This window comes from Zingiber officinale, chromosome 8B, assembly GCF_018446385.1.
Source record: "Zingiber officinale cultivar Zhangliang chromosome 8B, Zo_v1.1, whole genome shotgun sequence".
Lineage (NCBI taxonomy): Eukaryota > Viridiplantae > Streptophyta > Magnoliopsida > Zingiberales > Zingiberaceae > Zingiber > Zingiber officinale.
The window spans coordinates 30,669,343-30,692,389 of NC_056001.1; the positions used below are offsets into that span (position 1 = coordinate 30,669,343).

General features: G+C 38.8%; 3 protein-coding genes across 5 annotated transcripts; 1 reads left to right on the forward strand and 2 right to left on the reverse strand.

Moving 5' to 3' along the window:
• Positions 1-7,377: 7,377 nt before the first annotated feature.
• Positions 7,378-8,286, reverse strand: LOC122016695 (EG45-like domain containing protein). Its single transcript, XM_042574077.1, has 3 exons — positions 8,104-8,286; positions 7,687-7,966; positions 7,378-7,591 (listed from the first exon to the last, which is right to left on the reverse strand). Exons 1-3 carry the CDS (start codon positions 8,222-8,224, stop codon positions 7,585-7,587), a joined length of 408 nt encoding a protein of 135 aa, XP_042430011.1. The 5' UTR covers positions 8,225-8,286; the 3' UTR covers positions 7,378-7,584.
• Positions 8,287-13,880: 5,594 nt separating this feature from the next.
• Positions 13,881-15,905, forward strand: LOC122017466 (probable arabinose 5-phosphate isomerase). Its single transcript, XM_042575090.1, has 3 exons — positions 13,881-14,606; positions 15,171-15,394; positions 15,554-15,905. The coding sequence occupies exons 1-3, from the start codon at positions 13,956-13,958 to the stop codon at positions 15,708-15,710; spliced, it is 1,032 nt and encodes a 343-aa protein (XP_042431024.1). The 5' UTR covers positions 13,881-13,955; the 3' UTR covers positions 15,711-15,905.
• Positions 15,906-16,821: 916 nt separating this feature from the next.
• Positions 16,822-22,020, reverse strand: LOC122014733 (filament-like plant protein 7). 3 transcript variants are annotated; one of them, XM_042571122.1, is made up of 6 exons: positions 21,869-22,020; positions 20,386-20,452; positions 20,101-20,233; positions 17,734-19,996; positions 17,587-17,650; positions 16,822-17,512 (listed from the first exon to the last, which is right to left on the reverse strand). In XM_042571122.1, exons 2-6 carry the CDS (start codon positions 20,437-20,439, stop codon positions 17,030-17,032), a joined length of 2,997 nt encoding a protein of 998 aa, XP_042427056.1. In that variant the 5' UTR covers positions 20,440-20,452; positions 21,869-22,020; the 3' UTR covers positions 16,822-17,029. The 3 variants fall into 3 exon arrangements, with proteins under 3 accessions (XP_042427056.1, XP_042427055.1, XP_042427054.1); XM_042571121.1 differs by having other exon boundaries at positions 17,587-17,647; positions 17,734-20,011; XM_042571120.1 differs by having other exon boundaries at positions 17,734-20,011; positions 21,869-22,019.
• Between the last annotated feature and the right edge of the window lie 1,027 nt (positions 22,021-23,047).

Here is a 23,047-nt window from a genome sequence, read left to right on the forward strand (position 1 = left end):
ACATTGGGCTTGATATGGAATCATATCAGACCCAACGTGGTCCTGATATCATTTTATATCAGGTCTACGTTAAACCTGATATGATTCCATATCAAATCCAATATGATATATAGTATCTTGGGCATACTATCTTGGGCAAAATAGGTGGTTGATCATTGTTCTATAAACCACTAGACACTGGTTTTATCCTTGCCTTGAAGTCCTTACTGCATGTAATAAGAAACAAAGGCATTGGATATGCTTTAATCGTGGGCAGTTAAGAAATGCTTTTTCTGTTTTCCCCACCCAAACCCCAAAATCTTATTCCAATTCATTACATATATTACAAAGACATGCCCTTGATGAATCAGATTTCAAATCTGGATTAACAGTACTCTAGCTTTCTCATAGTGATAAAATGGAGTCTGTTCAAGTTTATTGCTGACTGTACATGTTAAAAAGTACTTAATGTATTAATTTAGATTCCCTAACAAATTAGATACACAGATACAAACTCAAGTTTCCCGAATACTTTATTTTATTACAAATTTATAAACTATCAAGGAAGATACGACGGAAGATGTACGTGTCAAAATCCAAGATCTTTTTTGTTATAAAAAATAATACAATTTTGGCACTTTATATTGATGATAGATAGTTGAATATTGTGATTATTAGATACTTAAGATACATGTCTTCTTTGATCAACTTAGCTTAGGGGTATTCGTTAATGTTAACAGTATAATCAAAGCCTCATACTAGAATTATATGAAAATAATCATAGATTTAAAAGATAAAAGATACCTCTATTAATAGAGGACCTTTTAAATAGAATCTAAATATAAATTTATGAGAACTTAGATTCAAAATGGATATTATGGAGATATGTAAAGTCTTTTTATCATAACAAGTGGTATTAGAGTCATGATCAAAATTAGATACCATGTGGGGTGGCCTTGAACGAAGTTGAGAGAATGCCCAAAGCAGGTAAAGAGTAATCGGATGCTTAAAGGGAAACTGTAGCAAGTTAAGAGTGACCGGATCTTTACGGAAAAGCCTTTTGCGTAGAAACAAAAAATAAATCCACGAGGGTTTAGGCCCAAAGTGGATAATATATCATACTATTATAGGTCGGATGTCATGTGAGGTTGCCTTGAACGAAGTTAAGAGGAGACCTAGAGTAGCTCAAGAGTGATCGAATGCTTAAGAGGAGGCCTGGAGCATACCAAGAGTGATTGGATGTTTGTAGGGAGGTCCGGAGTAGGTCAAGAGTGACAAGATCCTTACAGAAGGTCCGAAATAAGTCAAGAATGACCAGATGCCTGAGAGAAGGCATGGATCATGAGAGTAATAGTAGTCCTTCGTTTGAGGAGAGAATTGTTAGGACTATAATCAAAGTCCCACATTGGAATTACATGGAAAAGATCATGGGTTTAAAAGATGAAACATATTTTCATTGGTATGAGGCATTTTGGGTAGAGCTCAAAAACAAATCCATTAGGGTTTAAGCCTAAAGTGGACAATATCCTTGACCAAATGCACTATAAAAATCTCCTTCTAAGAAACAGAGAAGTCTTTACAAGTTCAAGCATGAAAATATAATAAGAAAGTAAGAATGCATATGCCAAATACAATCGAGAACTATTTTTAGGGTTTACAATGAGGAACCTTGTATTGCTTGTTCTTTTCTTGCTTTGGATTGCCTCTTGGTAGATGGAAATGTAACAACACTTTGCTTTAAAACTCCCAAGAACTAGCTGAACCAAGTGTTCTTCAAATCTTTATGAAAACCCCTTTCCTAGGTTACTTCAACGTCTCCTAATCGATTAAGCTTACTCCTAATCGATTGTCATGTCAGTTTGATCATTCAAAACCTATAGAATAACTCTTTTTCACCTGTCTAATCTCGATTGATGAATCATACCAATCAATTTGATAACTTCTAATCCATTTAAAAGCTTTATGTTCTCACAAGAATCTCTCAATCGATTCCAGACCTACTGTCCTCTCTTCGAACATGCTTCAATCGATTACCTTAATCGATTTGTGAAAACTAAATCGATTACTCCAATTGATTCCAAGCTCTTCTCTTCTCATGTGAAAACACCTTTAATTATTTGCCCTAATCGATTAACATAAGGCCTAATCGATTAGTCAATCGATTCAAAGTCTTACTATGCTTCGTGAAATCCCAATCGATTAGAAAATCAATTCTAATCAATTGGCCTTGAGCTAATCGATTGTCCAACCTTAAACTCTGATCTTGAGTTTAGGGTTCCTTGTCCCAATCCTAAAGTCATCTATGGCTCATTGGGACTTATCGTTGTCTAGCATTTAGTTACCCTTGATCTGTCAGGGCTTATTCACCAAGTGTCCGGTCAATCCTTGATCCACTTGGACTTTCCATCTTGTGCCAACTTTTTGTTGGACTTTTGATCACCAAATGTCCAGTCAATCTTTGATCCGCTTGAACTTTTTCCCTTGCCTAGCCTTGCTAGAACTTCCGTTTGTTAGGAGATTGTCGATGTAATCATCATCGGGTCAAGGTTGTCCAGTTTGACTAAGCTTGAGTGGATTCGAGCTTGAGTTTCGATTTTTGGACAATATATGAAAAGAAGTAAAGGTTGACCGAATACTTGACAATATGCGAGATAGAAGTCAAGTAAGTCATAGAGGATCGGATACTTAACTATAAAGTCTTAATTGTTAGTCCCTTTGGAGGCCGGCAAGAGAGGAGGGGTGAATTACCCTGAAAAAATAAAACTGACCTTTCTCGGATTTTCAACTACTAATCGAACTTATAAAAATAGAAGAGACTAATTAAACAGAATCTAAACAGACACAGAGGGTTTACTTAGTTTGCAATCAGGGGATTGCTAATCCAAGGTAAAGATGGTGCACTATCTGATTCTTCTCTGGGCGGAGTAGTCTCTTACAGCGTTAAAAGCACAGACAGAAAAGTAAAGCACACAGAAGTTGATTACAAGTTAGATGCATTAACTGTGCAGATCAGTGTTATATTTATAGCACTGGTCGGGGCGCCACGAAGGGGTTCCGGGCGCCCTGGGGGGATAAAACTTTATCCCCCAACATTCAGATCGCGTTAGAATCGATCTGGTCAAAAACTTCATCCCGGGCGCCCGGAAGGGTTCCGGGCGCCCCAGGCTGCTCCGGGCGCCCGGAATGGTTCCGGGCGCCCCAGGCTGCTCCGGGCGCCCGGAATGGTTCTGGGCGCCCCGAGCCTTAAAGTCAACTTCTCGTCTCCGTTTCATCTCGTCTCGGTCCGGGTCTTGTTCGCTCCGGCTCCGCTAGCTTGGGTGATCTCGACCATCCGGAATAGGGCTCACCCGAACCCAAGTTCCGGCCTTCTCCTCGAGCAGCCTTCCTTCCCGATTTCTCGTCCCTCGAACGCCACACACGTTCTTCTCGTCCACCGGTGTACTCTTCCACGGTCACCTCGCCCCTCTGACGCACCGAACCGTCGGCTCTCTCCCCGTGCCGTCTTTCTCGCTAGCCGCGTCTTCCGCTCGACTTCCTGTGTTCCTAAGCTCCTGCACACTTAGACACAAGGTTTAGATAAAACAGGACCTAACTTAACTTGTTTGATCACATCAAAATACCTTAGGGTTCCAACATTAATTACGGTTAGGCAAAGGGAAGTCCAAGTGGGTCAAGGAAGATCATACATTGGCAAGGAAAAGTCCTAACTGATGTTAGGTAGGGTGGAAGTCTATCGAATAACTAGTCCTAACTAGAGGTTAGGTAAAATACAAGTCCAAGTGGATCAAGGAGGATATCACATTGGCAAAGGAATGCCCTAACTGAGATTAGGTTGGGTGGAAGTCTACCTTGTGACTAGTTCTAACTGCGGTTAGGCAAAGAAAAGTCCAAGTGGATCAAGGAGGATCACACTTGTTGATCGAAAGGCCAATGAGAAGTTGGCAAAATGAAATTCCAAATGAGTCAAAGGTTGACCGGACTTAGTATGAGATGAAAAGTCCAAGTGGGTCAAGGGTTGACCGAGAACTTGGTGGAGAAGTCCTAACGAGTCAAGGCTGACCAGATATTGAGCAAGGGAATCCTAGACTTGGATCAAGTAAATTATGGTTGGATAATCGATTAGGACAATCAATTGGCCCTTAGCTAATCAATTAGGATGATCAATTAGGATGATCAATTAGGAGATGCGAGAAACATAGAAAGGACCCTAATCGATTGATTAATCGATTGAGCCAAGCTTAATTGATTGATCAATTGATTAGGGTTGTTTTCTCAATCGAACAGAAGAAGTCTAAATTGATTAGGAAGATTTCCTAATTGATTAGGGATGGTTCTAATTGATTAGGATGGATTCCTAATCGATTGGGAGTTTCGCGGAGTCACAAGAATAGGTGTTGAATCGATTGGCCCAATCGATTCAGCCCTTGCCAATCATTGGGTAGTGGTTTGTCGCGAAGAGATGGAATCAATTAAGGCAATCGATTAAGACTTGCTTTCCACGAGAGACCAGAAAGGCTGGGAATCGATTAAGGCCTTCTGAATCGATTGAGATGGATCACCAATCGATTAAGGGTTCAAAAAGAGTCGTTATGTAGGTGCTCGAATAGTCGGCTGATATGACAATATATTAGGAAAAAGTTTAATCGATTCGAGGTGTTGAAGGAACCCTAGAAAAGGATATTCACGCAGAATTGAAGCACGATTCTTGGCTTCTAGCTCTTGAGCTCTCAGAGACAAGTGTTGCTACACTTTTCATGCATTAAGAAGCATTTTCCAAGCAAGAAAAAAAGCAAGCTAAGCAAGATTCAAGTATTGTAAAATCATTTTCGATTTCCATTTATATTTGCTTCTTCTCTTCTTGGTGTTTTCTCATATTTGCTTGTACAAGGCTTCTCTACCTCCAGGAAGGAGGTATTCATAGTGGAGCTATGAGTGTGAGGAACAGATCATTGGAGGTGGATACCAAGTAAAATTTAATGAGTTAGTATTGCTTTGAGTTATCCATTGTAAATCATCAACAAGAAACGAAAGAAGTTATTCATCCCCCTCCCTCCCCTCTAGTTCTCAAGTGTCCTAATAACAATGCCTAGTTCCCAACTAGATATTCCATTGTCTAGTCTCGCTAGAATTTCCATTGCCTAATTCCCATCTAGGTCTTCCACTGCCTAGCTCCGTTAGGACTTCCATTGTTCAGTTCTCAATTAGGTCTTTACTGTGTAACCCCTCTAGGACTTCTACTACCTACCTTCACTCACTAGAAGTTTTCTATTGCCTAACCTCCAGTTAGGACTTTCCATTGCCTAACTTCCAATTAGGATTTCCTATTGTTTAACCTTCAGTTAGAACTTCTCTAGACAATTATTTTGTCCTCTCTTAACCTACTTGACTTCTAAATCTCTCACATATTATCAAGTATCAAAACTCAAGGTTGAGCCAACTCGAGCTTAGTCATACTGGTCAACCTATATATATATATATATATATAATTATTTTTCATACAAATGTAGATATTATGAGTTCTTCCATAATATGATTATTCTGATTTTTATTAATTCTATCATATAAATCATTATTATTCTGATTTAATTATTATTTGAAATGTGCATGTGTTATAATATTATTTTTGCATATATAATCATGTCAGATATTACAATAGTACACATTACACGACTGCCAAATTACGTTGAGGATTATTAGAAATTGGTAAATATTGATTTATTAGTAATTCAAATTCATTTAATCTTTTATTTATTTAAAAAAATAAAAAATTAATATAGTTTTATTCTCAATGGTCATAGTGTAGCCACTTACCTAAGCAAAAAATTTAAAAAATGTCAATGCGCTTTTGATTCTATATGGAGGTATGTAACCACGATCTAAAAGATTTTTGTTATCAGAAATTTTTGATAAGTAATTTGAATATTATTGATACAATATAATATTATATTCTTTTATACTAATTCTCTCAATATTATTGTAGAAAAAATATATTTAGGAGATAGGACATGAGGTAGTATTTAAATAAATATAGAACAATTATTGTGCAAAACTATATAAGTTGAAAAGGAAGAGAACAAAATCATCCAGGTACCAAATGAGATTTAGGATGCATGAAAGAGCACTTGTTATACTTGCTACATGATGGGATGATGAGATAGGATGATGATTGATGTACTAGTTTTTGAGATTTGGGTTGGGATGTAATGGATTTGAATTATATTGTTTTAAATATTATTTTTTTATTAAACATGAATGTTGCTTTGTATAGTGTGTTGTATAATGGATTTGAATGTAAATCTATTATGTATCGTTGAGTTAACTATTGAATGTAGATGTTTGATATTGTTATTAAATGTATCGTGTATCCTTGAGTATTTTAAATGTAAACAACATTAAAAAATTTCAATTGGGGAAGGTGTTGTAAAATTTTTAATTAAAATTAGCGACAAGCTCTTAATTTCATCACTAATATTCATGACGGAAATTAAATTCTGTTGTTATGTTTAGCAATGAGAAATAAATTTCATCGCTAAATGATGTTAGCGGCAAAAAAAATGATTAAAATTTTCGATGGTAAACGATCGCTAGATACATTTAGCAACTGATTAGCGATCGAAATTTCGGTCGCTAATCGTTGTTTTCCTTGCTGTGTGATTCAATTGATAAAAAATCGAGAGCAAATAAATAAAGTATTTCTGTTTGGGTGAGAAGATAATTGATATCTATTCAAGTCAATTGATTCTACGATAAACTAATTCAAATAGAATCATTAATGGAATATGCAACTATTCTTTCGGAGCGATGCAGTAGTTGAGACATGAGGTGTTGTCATATGAGATCTTGGGATTGAAACTCGGCGCGTCCGAGTATGACTTCCCTCATGTCATCCATAATTTATCTCCTCCATGTTAACCTAGGGACGGATTGACAGAGACGCTAGGACGAGCGAATAATCTTTTTACCAGAAGCACAATGGAAGAATTAAATGATGACTGTAGTGAATCCATCAACTGATGGATGTCTGCACAACGTAACAACTTCAAAATTTGAATTTGAGATAAGACGCCATAAAATATTTGGAAAGGGCTGTGAATTATTGACACATCACAAAACCTCTATTCTTGATATCCATGATCAAGAATCCATAACTAATCAAGAATACTTGTTGACACATCACAAAACCTCTGTTCTTTATTGTTCATTCTCATTTTGGAAGCCTCGGTGTAATTCTAAAAGATCTATAAAAGGTTTTTTCTCTGCTGTTAATAGAGAAGAGGGAAAAAAAAACATTTCTTTTAGGTTTGTATTCCGTTGCTAATTATTTTATAACCTCGCTGCTAAAGTATTAGCAAGAGAATTGAAGTTTAAAAATCTCGTTTGTGCCCGGGTCCTGGTATCGATCATCCTTAATCTCCACTTTTTTATTGATCCAAATTCAAGGAAAAAGGTCACACATCCTTTAAAATACAAATATTATACATATAAAGCAACTCTGGTGAGATGCCTTTCCATGTATCTATTAAGAGTTTGGAGTCTTGATGCCTCCTTATTTAAGAGTCTGGAGTCTTGCTGCATCCTTATTTAGTTGTATGTTTTCATCTCTCCTTACACCCTACAAGAAACAAGATCATAAACAACAATAAGTAAAATAAAATTAAATATATATACATACATATAAATAAAAACTCAAAATTGAGATAAATATACCGAGTATAATCAATTCGGATCCTTCCGGCATCAGGATTAGCAATCCTAGCAAAAACTTCCTGAGAAAGGTCCATGGTAACCCCTCTGCTTGCACATCCCGGGCAAAAGTCGACGATGGTGACAGTGACGCTGCCACTCCTACAAGGGTTTGGAACATCATTAGTTCCACCAGTGCAGCTCACCCTGTATCTTCTCCCACAAGCCGCGCGGTTATCCCATATACCACCGCCCGCTGCAGCTATTATCACGCCTCTATCTTCGAAGCCAAAGCACGAGGAAGCTATAAACCACACCCAAACGGGTTAGTCATATATAGTAGTTCGATCGACAATGAAGGTGGTAGTAGTAGTCTTAGAAAAAGAAAAACCAAGAATTGTTAATCAATTAAATATATAGGTTAAATTAAAGGTGCTCAACGAGTATAAGGAGGAGTGTAGAAGGTTGCAATTCCAGGCACCGCAGCAACAGATGAAACTAGGGCAACCATCACCATGGCCGCCACCACCACCACTGAGCTCTTTGCCAAAGCCATTTTCATCGATTACTCAAAGCAAAAATGCTAAAATTATTCAGAAAATAGCAAGTCTATTTCTTTGCTCTTGATGGAGGTGATGGCAACTAAATTTATAGGCAAGGGAGTTGGAAAAGTATGACCAAAAGATGAAGATATGCACTCTTGGCTTTTCAAATATTTCCATCTTTTAATTTCTTCTTCTCGTGTATATAGTGGAATAATCTATTATTCGGGTTCCTTGACCTTCTTGATAGAGGAGGAAGAGAAGTACGATTGCAATTAGATTAAGGTTTTGCATGGTTGATCAAAGATGCTAAAACAAATAAAATCTACACACAAAAAATCTTTTGATTTTATTTAATAAGGTAAGGTCCCCTTTAGAGATGTCGGATTAAAGTCTGAACCAATCTAAGACGCTAATGAAATATAGGCTTTATAGAAAACTTTATAAAGAATCCTTTCGTATAAGTTTTGTTCAGTGGAATTAGAATTGAAGTTTGAGGGATGATCTAGATATGGATGCTGACTCAATCACATTTTTGGTCAAGAAAAATTTAATTAGCCGTTAAGGTTGAATTGAAAGGAGCAAGAAATTCATTCACTCCATCTGTGCATGCCGGAACATAGTTTTGTTTGCCTCCTCGAGAAATCCGTTTGCTGCATCTTTTACTTAAATGTTGGGAACTTATTAATGAAAAATGATATGTACAGGAGAAAAAAAAAATCAAGAAATACTTAAGAATAAAATCATAAAATGATGGGACCTAAAACAGTGAAATGATGGACCATAAATTTATATATCAGTATTTTCTTAAATTTTTCCCTTGACATATCTTTCCTCTTTATTAATTAAGAAAATGACAAGAAGTAGTCGCATATAATACAAGTATAGTTTTAACAAAGGATAGCAGATATTTGAGTGTTAATTATCTTAATCCATCAATTGACAATTGATACGGTCGGTATCTAGTTAGTTACAGGTCAGATGCACCTACGTGGCCCCACCTCAAGTTGTCGAGTTAGCCTAAATTGGCCTGTGCAACCTGTCAACCCGATCGATTTCTCAATATGCCGACCGACCTCCTGGCCTGTCGATCTGCGGAGTAATCCGACCTCCTGACTTGCCGCTAGTCCAACCTCCCTGCATGCAAAGAAACACGACAGTTATCATAATGTGTCAAACGACAGCAGTTACAATGGAACCCTTCAGGGAGGTGCGTCCCTCACTTCCTTGGGCTTCTATGCATGCATAATGTGTCCTTTGAAACTTCTCATCCTATATAAGATAAGGGGAGGAGAACTCTAAGGAAACTGATCCCGTCCGAAGGCTGAATCAGACGGAGACTGGTCGTGGTGGTCTGGTTGTTGACGGAAAGTCGTAGGTGATCCGGCTCCCACGGGTGGCTGACGCTGCTGCAGGACCCTGCGCACAATCAGACAATCCCCCTCCTCACGTTAGAGACCAGAACCCAGAGAAAAAGTCCCCGGATCAGACCCTCCGATGCTCAAGTCAGGTCCCTTTTTCCCCAAAAGAAACAGAGAGAGTCGAAAAAGAAAAGTTGTGAAAGGAAAGAATGACGAGAGTGCGCGTACCCGCGTACGAGAAATCTCCTCCTTTTTATGCACCCGCCTCCTTCTAGAACCTGCCCTCCTGTCAGAAAACGTTAGACGCTGGCCTTTGTCGTGTAGTCCTGGACACCTGTCGTGCTGCTATTGGTCGTGAAGGCATCTTCCTGTTTAGGAACCTCCGCCTTTACACATGGACTTTGTCTTGTAGTGAGGGACACCTGTCAGACCGCTATTGGTCATGAGAGCATCTTCTCCTTTAGAAACCTCCGCCTTCGCACATCTCACTGGTATGTGATGATTAACCTTGACGGTCAATTGTGATCCTTCCATTCCCGCACAGCTTGGCTCATCCTATTTATCGCGGTCGGCATCTACCTCGCACCCCTCGACCAGATCTCGCCTCTAAACGCCACTTGTTAATCGGGCTGACCCTACGCAGCCCTGTCGCTTCTGACCTGTGACTTATGACTTGCCCTTCCGGCTCTTCGAGTAGCAGACCCGCAGACAGAGCCATCTCTGCACAGCCCTGCTGCTTCCAACCTTTGATTCGTGGCTTGCGCTTCCGGGCCTTCAAGTCGCAGACCTGCAGACCGAGCCGCTTCTACACAGCCCTGTCGCTTCTGACCTTTGATTTGTGGCTTGCACTTCCGGGCCTTTGAGTCGCAGGCCTGCAAATCGGGTTGTCTATACCTAGCTCTGCCGCTTCTGACCTTTGATTTGTGGCTTGCACTTCCGGGCCTTCGAGTCGCAGACCTGTAAATCGGGCTGTCTCTACCAGCTCTGCCGCTTCCGATCTTTGATTTGTGGCTTGCGCTTTCGGGCTTTCGAGTCGCAGACCTGCAAGTCGGGCTGTCTCTACCCAGCTCTGCCGCTTCCGACCTTTGATTTGTGGCTTGCACTTCCGGGCCTTCGAGTCGCAGACCTGCAAGTCGGGCTGTCTCTACCTATCTCTGCCGCTCCTGACCTTTGATTTGTGGCTTGCGCTTCCGGGCCTTCGAGTCGCAGACCTGCAAGTAGGGCTGTCTCTACCCAGCTCTGTCGCTTCCGACCTTTGATTTGTGGCTTGCACTTCCGGGCCTTCGAGTCGCAGACCTGTAAGTCGGGCTGTCTCTATCTAGCTCTGCTGCTCCTGACCTTTGATTTATGGCTTGCGCTTCCGGGCCTTCGAGTCGCAGACCTGCAAGTCGGGCTGTCTCTACCCAGCTCTGCCGCTCCTGACCTATACCCGGTGTTCCGCCTGTCGTCTCCCCTTGTCTTTCGACTACTTTGCCTCCTTGATCAACAAATCCGCCTGGCCTCTGACTACCCCACATGCTTGCCTTTGACTGCCTAGCCAAACTGATCATTGACTGCTGAATCACCCTGACTATTGACCGCCACGTCCTCTTGACTTTTGACCGCTATATGGTCTTGACTTTTCTAACCCTTTTCTCTTGGGCCCCTGTATTATCAACCGTATCAGAAACTATCATCTACTTTTACTTCATTTCTTATCATTTCTATATTTTATTTTCTTTATGAGATCCCATGATAACATAGATATAAGAAGGACCTCGCGCGTTACTTAACTTTCGGCGAACCTTTTGATGGATGGATGTTATGTTTCGCATAACCAATGTATTATAAATTTTAAAATATTATGATTTTTTATAAAAAATATTTTTAAAATTATAAATTTTAAAATATTTTGATATATATTTTTTTATAAAACTAGTGTAAAAAAAACTCACGAATTGCCTGTTCTTCCTTCTTGACCGACTTAAACTCTAAAATTTTTAAAAATAAATTTAAGTTATCTGTTCTGTAATGAAATTATTTTATAATATCAATTTTATTATTTTTTCTACAAATTGAAAGATTTTTTTTACTGGAGCTTCAAAATCTAGGACCGATCATTTAATCCTCTCTTAAGTAAAAACCAGCTCTTCTCCTTGGCGGCTTAAGCCGCCCCATGTGAATAATTTTCTTTTGTATATATCGTCAGCGTCAGCAACTGAGGCCGCAGCCCCACGTGGCAGTTTAATATGATCAAGATATGTACCACCTAAACCAATTGTTTTTATTAAAACTAACGTATACCGGGCTATGGTGCAACGATAAGTGAGATTTTAAGTTATTGATGATAAGCACTTTTTGATTTTTATATGGCTGGTGGAAATTTTTTATAGGACTGAGTCATCCTAAGTTTAACGTCATCAAAATTAATTAATTATTTTATTCACATAAAATGCTCTTAGATATGGTACAATGATAGATCATCTAAATTGTCACTCAATTATCCATAATTCAATTATAAATTATGATAAATTTATAAGATTTTTTTTTTAAAATTGAGCACTTTCAGAAAATTCTATGGGGCCGAATAAATTATAACTTACTGAATTTATTATTATTATTCAAAATAAATTATTTTGATCCTTTTAGAGTTCTAGTTGTTCAAAATACTATTAGTTACACAATTGGGCTAGCTTTGCATGCATACCCTTTTTCAAATCATCCTTGGTCCCAACCCACGAGCCAAGCCGACCCATCGACCAAGTTGGGCCTCACATGGCACAGCCCAATTATTCTCAAGCCATGTCAAACAAGAGCCATCATCTCAGGCTAAGTCACGGACGACTTGACCCAATTACTACCTGTAAAGAGGACTTTGAATTAGTCTTCACCAACGAGGAAGATAGAATCAGACAGCAATGTGGGTGTGCATCGCAGGGCAGGCAAGCAAACAACCATTGATAGATAAGGATTCCTTTACCCCCTTTCTTTTCATTAGGTGAACAATTTTGATCCATTCCCTCTCCCTTTGTTTTTTTCTTTAGCTTGAGATTGTTTTGAATTTGGCTTGAGTACCATGTTTAAATATTTTATATTATCAATTAGTCAGCTTAATATTATAATTTTTATTTATTTATTTATTTTAAGACCATTATCTATTTATAAATTTAATTAAAATTTTATTAATAAATATAATTCATAAATTGACATTTATTAATAATATTTACTCATAAATATTCGATTCATTTACATGATAAAAGATTGGCACGTTCTAAACATCTCTCATGAAGTGATTTCTCTAAATGGAAGGAGTTTTATTTTTCGAAGAAATATATCATGGAGATTTGATTTCTAAGATCATCCACATCAATTTTCTTATTACTATATCTAAAATTTAGGATAAATGACTCACTTTATTAAATTTAAATAATCACTTTTCACTACACACTACATCAACTATCCTAAAATTTCTACCATCCTTAAATTTTTATTATTTTCTTCTCTTTCTTCTAATTTTTTATTATTATATTTATGGAATAAGTGGAAGGAGAGACATTAAAAAGAAATATTATTTTATTTTTAGGGTAGTGATTTTATTCCTTAAATTTAGAGAATCACTATTTATCAAATCTAAATTTAAGAAATAGATAGATAGCTAATGTAAAAAAATTTTTAACTACTCAATTTAAAATTTAAGATAAAATTTTTAGATAAAATAATTAATATAGGTGTTCTAAATGAAAGAGTGATTTAGTAAATAATATTTTCCCCTCTCTTTCCCTCCCTCCCTCCCTCCCTCCTCCCACTCTTCCTTTCACGTCTTCAGCTCCTCTCCCCCTCCAAGTAAGCAAGCGTCAAAGGAGTGCCAGCAGTGCTGCCGTGTCATCTCGCAGCGAGTTGGGCCATGGCGTCATGCTCCCGAGCTGTCACTCGCCACCGACACAACAGACTGGATCCTCTCCAACCACAACAGCATCTAAGTTATGAAAATTCAAGCATCTCTAACGGATTCACGTTTTCAAAGTGGGGTCCATAACGTACGACGAGTGTAGCGAGAAATTCGCCGACCTTTTACAAGCTTCGTTGGACGAGATCCTCAAAACCAGGTCCCTACATTTCGCCGATCGCCATCGATCACGTGATATTTAAACCCACTTCCACTTAATCTCCCTCGGTTATGCTACAATGTTTATCCAACCCAGGACATTACCTTTCTTGCTATAGGTTTAACGATGTCGGTAGCCACGGTCCAGCTTCTGATGAGATTCGAGGGTACTTTGGGACAAAACTTTTTCAGCGTGCGGTTTTTCTGGAAAATAAATAGGACTTGGAGTCTCCTGCTTTGGCAATAAGAAATCTGGACCTCTGCTCTTCTCCGGCGACCTCCGGCGAGACAAGAAGACGCCCAAAGATGGGATCTTTACCTCCCCTGCCGATGGATGTTCCCAGATCCTGCGTCAAGATCGATGCGGCAGAGCTCGGCCGCCTGTTCCAGGCGCAGCGTCTCCACATGGAGCACTTTTTCGACCACCTCGACATCGCCCAGGCGGCGGACTTCGCCCAGGCCCTCCTCGACGCACCCGGCGCCATCTTTTTCTCCGGCGTCGGGAAGTCAGGCATCGTCGCCCAAAAGCTCGCTCAGACCATCGCCTCCCTCGGCTTTGCTCGTGCCGCCTTCCTCTCCCCCGTTGACGCCCTCCACGGAGACCTCGGCGCCGTCTTCCCAGGGGACCTCCTCGTTCTCATTTCTAAGTCCGGCGCCTCAGAGGAGCTTCTCGTCCTTGCTCCCTGCGCCCGTGCAAAGGGCGTGCGTCTCCTTTCCCTCACCTCCGCCAGCGTGGGCTCCGGCAATCCCCTTGCAGATCTCTGCGACGTCAATGTGCACCTTCCCCTCCAGCGCGAGCTCTGCCCCTTCGGCCTTGCTCCAGTCACCTCGGCGTCGATACAGATGGTGTTTGGGGACACTATTGTTGCTGCCCTAATGGCGGCCAGGCGTCTCACCAAAGAGCAGTATGCTAGGAACCACCCTGCGGGAAAGATTGGGAAAAGCCTCATCTTCAAGGTAAACTCCGATCTGGTGTGCTCATTTTGTTGTTCAACAGATGAAAATCAGATTTTTGTTGGAAAATTTAATCCATTCGTTTCCAAAAATGCAAATCCACCTCTTTTCTTGAAAGAAAATTGAGGCATACATAACACATGCATTTAGAAGAGTTATATATTTATCGCTAGCTTGATCTGTTCTTTGTTTATATTAAAATGTAGATCGCCAATTAAGTACTTTTTGTTAGGAGCTCCCATTGTTTTACATGCTTACATAGTAATTTTGACCCTCCTAGAGTCAATAACCTGAGAAATCATGCTCAAACATCTCAATTACACCATTTCTAATTCAACCTATCCAATGTGAGGTCGGAATTCGGCAAGAAGTGTCTTGCCTCAGTGTTGTCTACCAAGAAATGGAGCTAAAAAACATCTTGGTCGCATGCATCTATGGCTACATGATAAGTTTTCACACTATACTTCAACAGTTTCAACTAACTAGGAACTTCGACACTTGAGTTGCTGAGGCACGTTTCGATCACACTTAAAACCAATTTTGAATCTTTCTCCCATCCATACGCAGGTGAGGGATGTGATGAAGAAGAAAGAAGATCTTCCATTGTGCAAGGAACAAGACATGATAATGGAACAGTTAACAGAATTAACAAGCAAAGGATGTGGGTGTTTGCTTGTTGTTGATGAGATGCTTCATCTGATCGGGACCTTTACTGATGGTGATCTGCGGCGCACACTCAAGGCATATGGTGCAGCCATCTTCAACCTCACGGTTGGCGAGATGTGCAACAGGTATTTTCTCTTTACTAATGTTCTTGAATATTTAATGATGTTTTTCTCAACTTTCTGAATTATTATCCCTTTAGCTGCTTATATGGATATTATCTTCTTTTATCGACGACTGTTCTGATGGTTTGCTTTACCATGCTGATTAAAGAAGTTCTGAAACAGGAACCCAAGATCAATCAGCCCAGAAGCTATGGCTGTCGAGGCAATGGAGAGGATGGAATCGCCCCCTTCTGCCGTGCAATTCTTACCTGTTGTCGATGACCGCAATGTTGTGATTGGTATCATCACCTTGCATGGACTGGTTTCAGCAGGCTTGTGATATTAATTCATCATGTTTTCATCTGTTTGGTGTTACATAGTGACTCATTCTATCATTTGTGTTGTCGAATAGCATATGGCAACACATTGTCAATTCCTAATATTTTGCTTTTTCCCTCCATTCATATCAATTTGTTTGCTGCGAGTGCTGGTGTAATGCTAATGTGAAAATAAGAAAAAAAACCATCTTTGGCAATCCATTTTGTATATGAAAATGTTCAGCAATTGAAGTTTCCATTTGTGGCATTTAGATATGACGCTCATATTGTAGCCAGAGGAATAGGTATACCTTTGAATGTGGCAGATTACTCAAGAGCAACAATTGAGGTTCGAGAAAGTTTACAGGCTTTGTAAATGTCTTGACGGAGAGACAGACAGAGAAAACTCGCCGGCATAGCCGGTATGATGAGAAAACACGGATGGTTTGAGGGTCTTTTGCCTTTCCTGATCACAAGAGTGAACATTACCAGAACCCCATGGAGATTTTGAGTAGTTTGTCTGTAAATCATCTAGAGCACTTGCCATCATAGTGGCAAGGCGGTTCACTCACTCCCAGCCCATCCTCATCAGGTCAACATGAACAAAGTAAATCATGCGTGGTTATTAGTCTCAAAAGTTGAATAGCTCATAGGGAAAGACAGACATCTGGCTACTAAGAGCACTTGTCATCATAGTGGCAAAAAGCAATTCGCTCACTCCCAACAGGTCAACATGGAAAAGGTAAATCACAGATAGCTACTAGTTTTAGATAGTTGAATAACACATGAAAAAGGACAGACACTCAGTTACTCGTCGAGAGCACTTGCCATGATAGATATCAAAGAGAGTGGTTTGAGATAATTATTTATATTTAACATTAGAAATAATTTTACCAAGAGGTGTGAAGACACCTAAAATGCCAAATAAATGAAATAATATGGAGTTCATCATCATCTTTGACAAAAAAATAATCAAAATCTCAGCTTTAAGATGAAAATTAAGGAGCATTGCTTCACTGAAGTTCTTCAGATATTTAGAAGCCCTTCTCTTCAGCGATCAGAATCAACACAATTAATAGAAAAATTAGCATGAGCATGATTTGCAAGTTCAACAGCTGATAAGTTACACTGTCATTATCAAGTAACAAAGATTTCACTCTTATTCAACAGAATAATATTATTAGAGTTACACCAAAATGGAAAAAATTACATAGAGCATTACACGACATCGACCAAACTAGAAATAAAGGAACCACCAATTCTACCTACAAACACCTCACCTAGTTCCTTCTCCCTTATTACAATCTTCAAAAGCAGCACTTGCAGCCAAAGCTACTTTCTGTTATTTGTGAGCTAAATCATAGCATCGAGGTTCTCGCCGTTCTCTCTTTCGTCGCAGAAGAAGCTTCCTCAGGAACATACCCCCTCCTTTTTGTTTCTTTGGTACAATCATAAGCCTTTCGGCACTAGTTCCACCTCTATGATTGCTAGCCGGTGACTTCACTGGTGACAGATTCATGATACTTTTTGCTGAACCTTCGTGCGAGTGTTGCGTCTTAGAAGTTGCAGTTGTTGGTGGTTTCGGTGGTTCAGCGCATATAATTTCCTTTGTGTTTGGAGATTGCAATGTTACCTGATCCTCTGCTCTCATATGATCAACTAACTGAATTCGGCGTTTGGATTTTGCAGCGGCAGGAGTGGATATGACCTTGTCGAATAAAGGTGCATCTTGTGGTGAGGCCAATGCTTTCAACTGTTTCCCCAGGTTTACAATCGTTTCCTGACAAGCCGCAAGCTTTTCAGAAGCAGCAGCAATATCACAGTCCTGCATGATCATAGTGTAATAAGTAGCTGAAAAACAATTCAAGTGATTGTCGAACCATGATCCATTATCCTTACTGCCTGGATTTGCTTTTCTTCTTGTTGCAGGACATACTTTGGAGCTTCCTTGGATGCAGCACTGCTACATTATTGAAAATTTTAGAAGGTTAATTTAGTCACAAGACTATTTAGAACAAAACTCAAAAACTGGAAAATTGTTCACACCTTTCAATTTGAAGCTGCAATTCGAGACATGCTGCCTCCAATTCCTCACAGCAATTGCTTTTTTCTTCAAGTTCAACTTCAAGGGATGAGAATTTTTGATATGCCTCTTTCAATTCAGTCTTTGCAATTGAAAGCTGTGTCCCAAGATCTTCATTAATAAGTTTTTGGTTTATGATCTGGTCTTCAATCTGCCCCTTCGATTCTTTAAGAGTAGCAAATTCTAGCTGTAAATTGGTGATGCTCACTTCTGACTTCCTAAGTTGAGCCATCAGTGTTTCATTCTTATCGGTGGATGTTTTTAGCACTGCCTCCAAATCCTTCCTCCTTGAATCCATACTCATGATCTTATACCTCAGGAGTTCATTTTCATCTTTTCTTCCATCGGTGGTATCGGTTTCTTCAATTGAATCTAACTTATCCAACTCCTTAGATGGATAAGTCACATCTGCATCCAAGTGTTTCCTTATTGTTGCTTTCATGTCTGTAACATCTTGAAGAGAAAAACAATGGTTTACGATCCACTCCAGAGTCAAAGCTACTTGAGCAGTAAATTGTTCAAAATCAACCTTTCTGCACAGCAACTCAGTACACACCGAAATAAAATTCTGTAGAACAGCAGAAAGTTCAGAATTTTCCCATAGAAATGAGCGGGCAACATATCCATTTGCAGAAGGATATCTTTGTTCAGTAGCATTCGCTTTGGTATCTCCAGATGGCATCCCTAGTCCATTACTTTTGGTATTTTTCTGAACAATTCCCTCAACCAATTCAATAAGTTTACGAATTGATTCGTCTAGGCTTGACTGGCATGGTTGGGCACTGCTTTTGCTAGTGAAACGATCTCCTTCGATATTATAGTTCAAGACATCCAATGCAACTCTAACATCATTGAGAATGACACTAAAACCTTTTTGCACGATATGATGCTTTTGTATGATGACCCTCAGAATATCCTGAAGCCAACTAGGGTGATTTTCGAATGCAGTGTACCTGAATTGCGTCTCATTGTTTGCTTCTTTAACTAGAACCAAGTCCTTGCCGGTTGCTTCTGATAAATCAAGTCCTGCACAAGAATCTTTAGTCGTCACACATGAATTATTATCACCGAACACACTCGATGAACTTTCAAAATATTTGTCTGCAGAGACTATCGCAAGTTTCTCCATCTCAACAAAATCATCCATCAAACTCAATTCTGACATTCTGGCATTTCTGAATGATGAAGCAGTTGATTTTCCACTTCTGAAGTGTTCCAGCTCAGAAACTAAAGCAGAAGCCGACGATTCAGCACAGCTGACACTGTCATCATTCGCACCATGCTCTGAAATCGATGAAAGAGGAATGTCACAAGACAATGGACTTCCCCTTGCTAGCTCACAAACTTGTCCTTTCGAGAGTTCTTCAAGTTGTTTCTCAACCTGTGATAGCTTCATTGCAGTACGTGCAAACATTGCATGTGATGCCTGAAGTTCATTGTTTTTCTTGATCAATGATTCTTTGAGAATCTTGTTCTCATCTTCAGTGGTGCGTAGTCTATCAACAAATGAAAAGGTGCCCTTGCTTGATACGTCGTCATCAGGAAGAATATTCTTCAAGCTGAAATCTTCATTCATGGAACCCAACCTTTTCTTCCTTGTTTCAGTGGAATTATTACCTAGAATTTCAACCTCACTCCGCATTTTAGCTAAAGCCGTTGGTCCCGGAAGTCTCTTCCTGACCATGACACGCAATCTTTGGCACTCGGTTTCTAACTTTGCAATCTTCTTAACACTCTCTAGGTTTTGCCTATGAGCAGCATTCGAGGATCTGTTATTGTAATCCCTCTCCTCATTTCGAATCTCAATCTCTTTTTGAAGCATGCATAGCTCGTACCTTAAAGAAGCATTGAGTTTCTCAGATGAATCAAGCCTACTCGACACTTCCGTGAGGTTTGCTTCTACCTTGGATTTCGACTCGCTTACTTCTTTGAATAAGTCTTCTTTGACCTCTAGAATTCTATTCAAGTTGCCATTTTCAACGACTACCTCAGTAAGCCTCTTATTTGTCTCCGATAACTTCTGTTCTAATGTTCGAACCTTCTCCTGCTCTCTCGATATCTTAAAGGCAGCATTGTTAACAATGAACTGTTGATCTTCTTTAGTAATATGTAGCTGTTGCATGCATTCTTTCAACGCTGTATCTCTATCAGCTACTCTTTCTTCCGCAGCTTTCTTTTGGAGTACAGCATCATCCAGTTTTTGTTTGAATGAAGCAGTTTCTGCTTCTGCTTTACACCATCCTTAAAAATCAGCCAGGGAACAGTCATAAAAAAAAGTGTTCTGGGGTAAAGTAAGACATGTTAATGTGAATTTCGATTAAATGTTTAACCTGCAGTTGCTTCTTCAGATACTCTGGATTGCTTTGTCAAAAGATCATCTTTAGCATTGGACTCAGAGCGAATAGATGAAAGTTGTTCATTTAAATCTTCCAAGTGTCTCTCTAGCTCGAGAATCTTCTCTTTCTAAATGAAATTCATGCAAACCATTAAATCACTTTTTCAACTACCGGTGATTACTAGATGTACATCACATTTGAAGCGTAAGAAGGATAAGTAGTTATGAGCTAGATAATAGAAAACTTGTTATTTAAGCAGCAATTTTTATAGTTTCTTACCTCGATGTTCTTTTCCAAGGACTTCTTCTTCCAAAGCCATGTCTTGTTATCCATGATTTGGACAAGTCTGTAAAAGCACACAGAAGAAGAAAAGAATTCAAAATGGAGGTGTTTTATTTATTGATTCACAATCACAGAAACCATTTTGATTGAGTATGCCATGAAAGAGGGTTGACAATATTAAACAAGAAAGCCCATGAGTGATTGGTTATATTTCTAGTGTGCATGCCAACCAAAGTAATCCATCGATGTCTCAATGTCCATAACTTGTCCTATCCTCGAGAAAACTTTTAATCAAAAGAGCAAGTATTCTAAGTAGTTGAGACTACCACAATTTGACGATGATGATCCATGAATGGTTAATGATATCCATTTTCAAGACTAAAAATATAATTTTGACAATCTCATAGTATAGAGAAATTTAGGAAGGTGAAGGGCAAGGGAAAAGGATAGAGAAGGTTCACAGTCGATAATAAATAGAGGAAGGGTAGAGCTAGGCTCGTGTACAATGGCAAAGAGTGGCAAAAAGACTCACAATTAATAGTGGAGGGCAAGGGGCTCATCTATAATGGTAGAATGAAGAAGGAGCTTGTAGTTGAGTGTAGAGAGGGAATCATAGTCAAAGGTGAAGAGAAAATGTGACGAACAGCAAAGGGACACTCACAATCAACAATGAAAGGTGTGATGCTGGAAGTGAAAGTTGTTTTTTCTCCCAAATGCTCATATTTTTGTTGATAGTTAAAGGGCAGTGCAAGAAGCTTTCGCTAATGCGGGGTCCCAATGAAAGATCAGACTACTTTGGGTCTATCATACGCAGCTTTACCTTGCATTGCAAGATGCTATTTCCACAATTCGAACACGTGACCTCAAAGTCACACGGTAGTAACTTTTCAGCTAAATGTGTTCTTCAGTAAAGCTAAACCCTGAAAAACTAGGAAATATTTTTCGAGAAAACCTTCAATTGAGGTTAGATTTTTCAAATCACACACTGAAACAAACATGCCAACATTTCAGATGGAAATTTCTGCAAGAAAGGCCTCAAATGACCTACATTCTAACTATTACACAACAAAGGATTTCAGTGTTGCAATCATGCATTAGTTCAAATGGCATTAAATGAATCAGAAAACACAAATTTCAGGTTTTATTATAGAGAAGTAAACATCCTTCAGTTAAGGGAGATGCTTAATAGTGACACAAGAAGACAACTGAAAGCTCATCCATGGCAGAAATGATTGTTCTAGGGACCATTCACAAAATCACCAAGGCAAATTTAGGGTTCCTCATTCCACAGATGAACCAACCATGCCTCAAAAAAATCTACTCATGGTTCTCTGGAGCACAAAAGAAAAACAATCTAAATCCGAAGCAGAACTTGCAACAAAGATCCAAACTTTGAAGTTTCTCTAGGACAATAAGACAAACACCATCAAGAACAAAGCCAGCAAGAAGAAAAACAAAGAGGAAATGCCCATTTGCTGACCTCAGAGCTCCATTCTGAGAACGAAAAGCAGGGCAAGAGCAGACTCCACCAGGACTACATGCACAGCGAGGAAGAAAGCACAGGTGAAGAAGCTATGTAGTAATGGTACGCCAGCTCAGCTACATAGCCTTTTTTATCTATTTATATTGAATTGTTTACAGATATTGGTTGCTTTTCTTTCTGCTTTTTGTATTTTGTATGGACAGGTGGGGCGACACGGAAAGGTGCACGGATTTGTGTGCGTGAGAGAGAGGAGGGTAGAGATGTAAATGCGGAGAGGATAAAGAGGAAAGAAGAAGTGAAAGCTGAGACCACCATTGATGATGTTGACGCCTTTTGGCTGGAGCGACTGGAAAATTGAGAGGAAGAGCAGAGTGTCGGCGGTCGCTGCAGACATGCAGAGGGGGGCGATGGCCTGGATCCGTGCCGGCAGAGGACAGCTGAGATTTGGAATTCCATTGGTGGATTGGATGGGCCCCATAACCCGGTTGACTTTGGTCTCCCTCTATTATTAGATAGGGCGAGGGTACGGACTAGATTTATTACTTGCATTTATGGTAAATAAATAAAAGTAAAAAAATTAAAATAAAAACTCTAATTATAATTTTTGTTAAAAGGGAATTTCTTTTTTAAAAATTAAAAATAATATTAATTTTTTTTCTCATCCTAAAAATATTCCCATTCTACTGTTGTTGTAATATCCATGGAATAGATACTATAATGTATTAAAGTAAATCATTTCTTTTTTTTTTAAATTCAATTTGGTGAAAAATATTATATATAGAGTATTTTTTTATAAAAAGTATCAGCTAACAACTATATATATATATATATATATATATATATATATATATATATATATATATATATATATATATATATATATATATATATATATATATATATATATAAATAAAGTGTTTCATACATAGTAATCAATTTATCTTAATATGTTCCGTTAACTACTATAATAACCTTGAGATAAGACTATTTTTAAATAAAAAATATGTTTGATATTATTTTATTTTATTTTACTTTTTTTGTTTAAGGAGCACCGACATCCTTTTAATTTTTGTCCATTAAATAAATAAAGATGTCAATAGGTCATGCTCGATCCAAGTTATTATATTATGCTAAGCATAACTTAGATTAAAATAAGTCAAGAGCTAAGAGATTAAA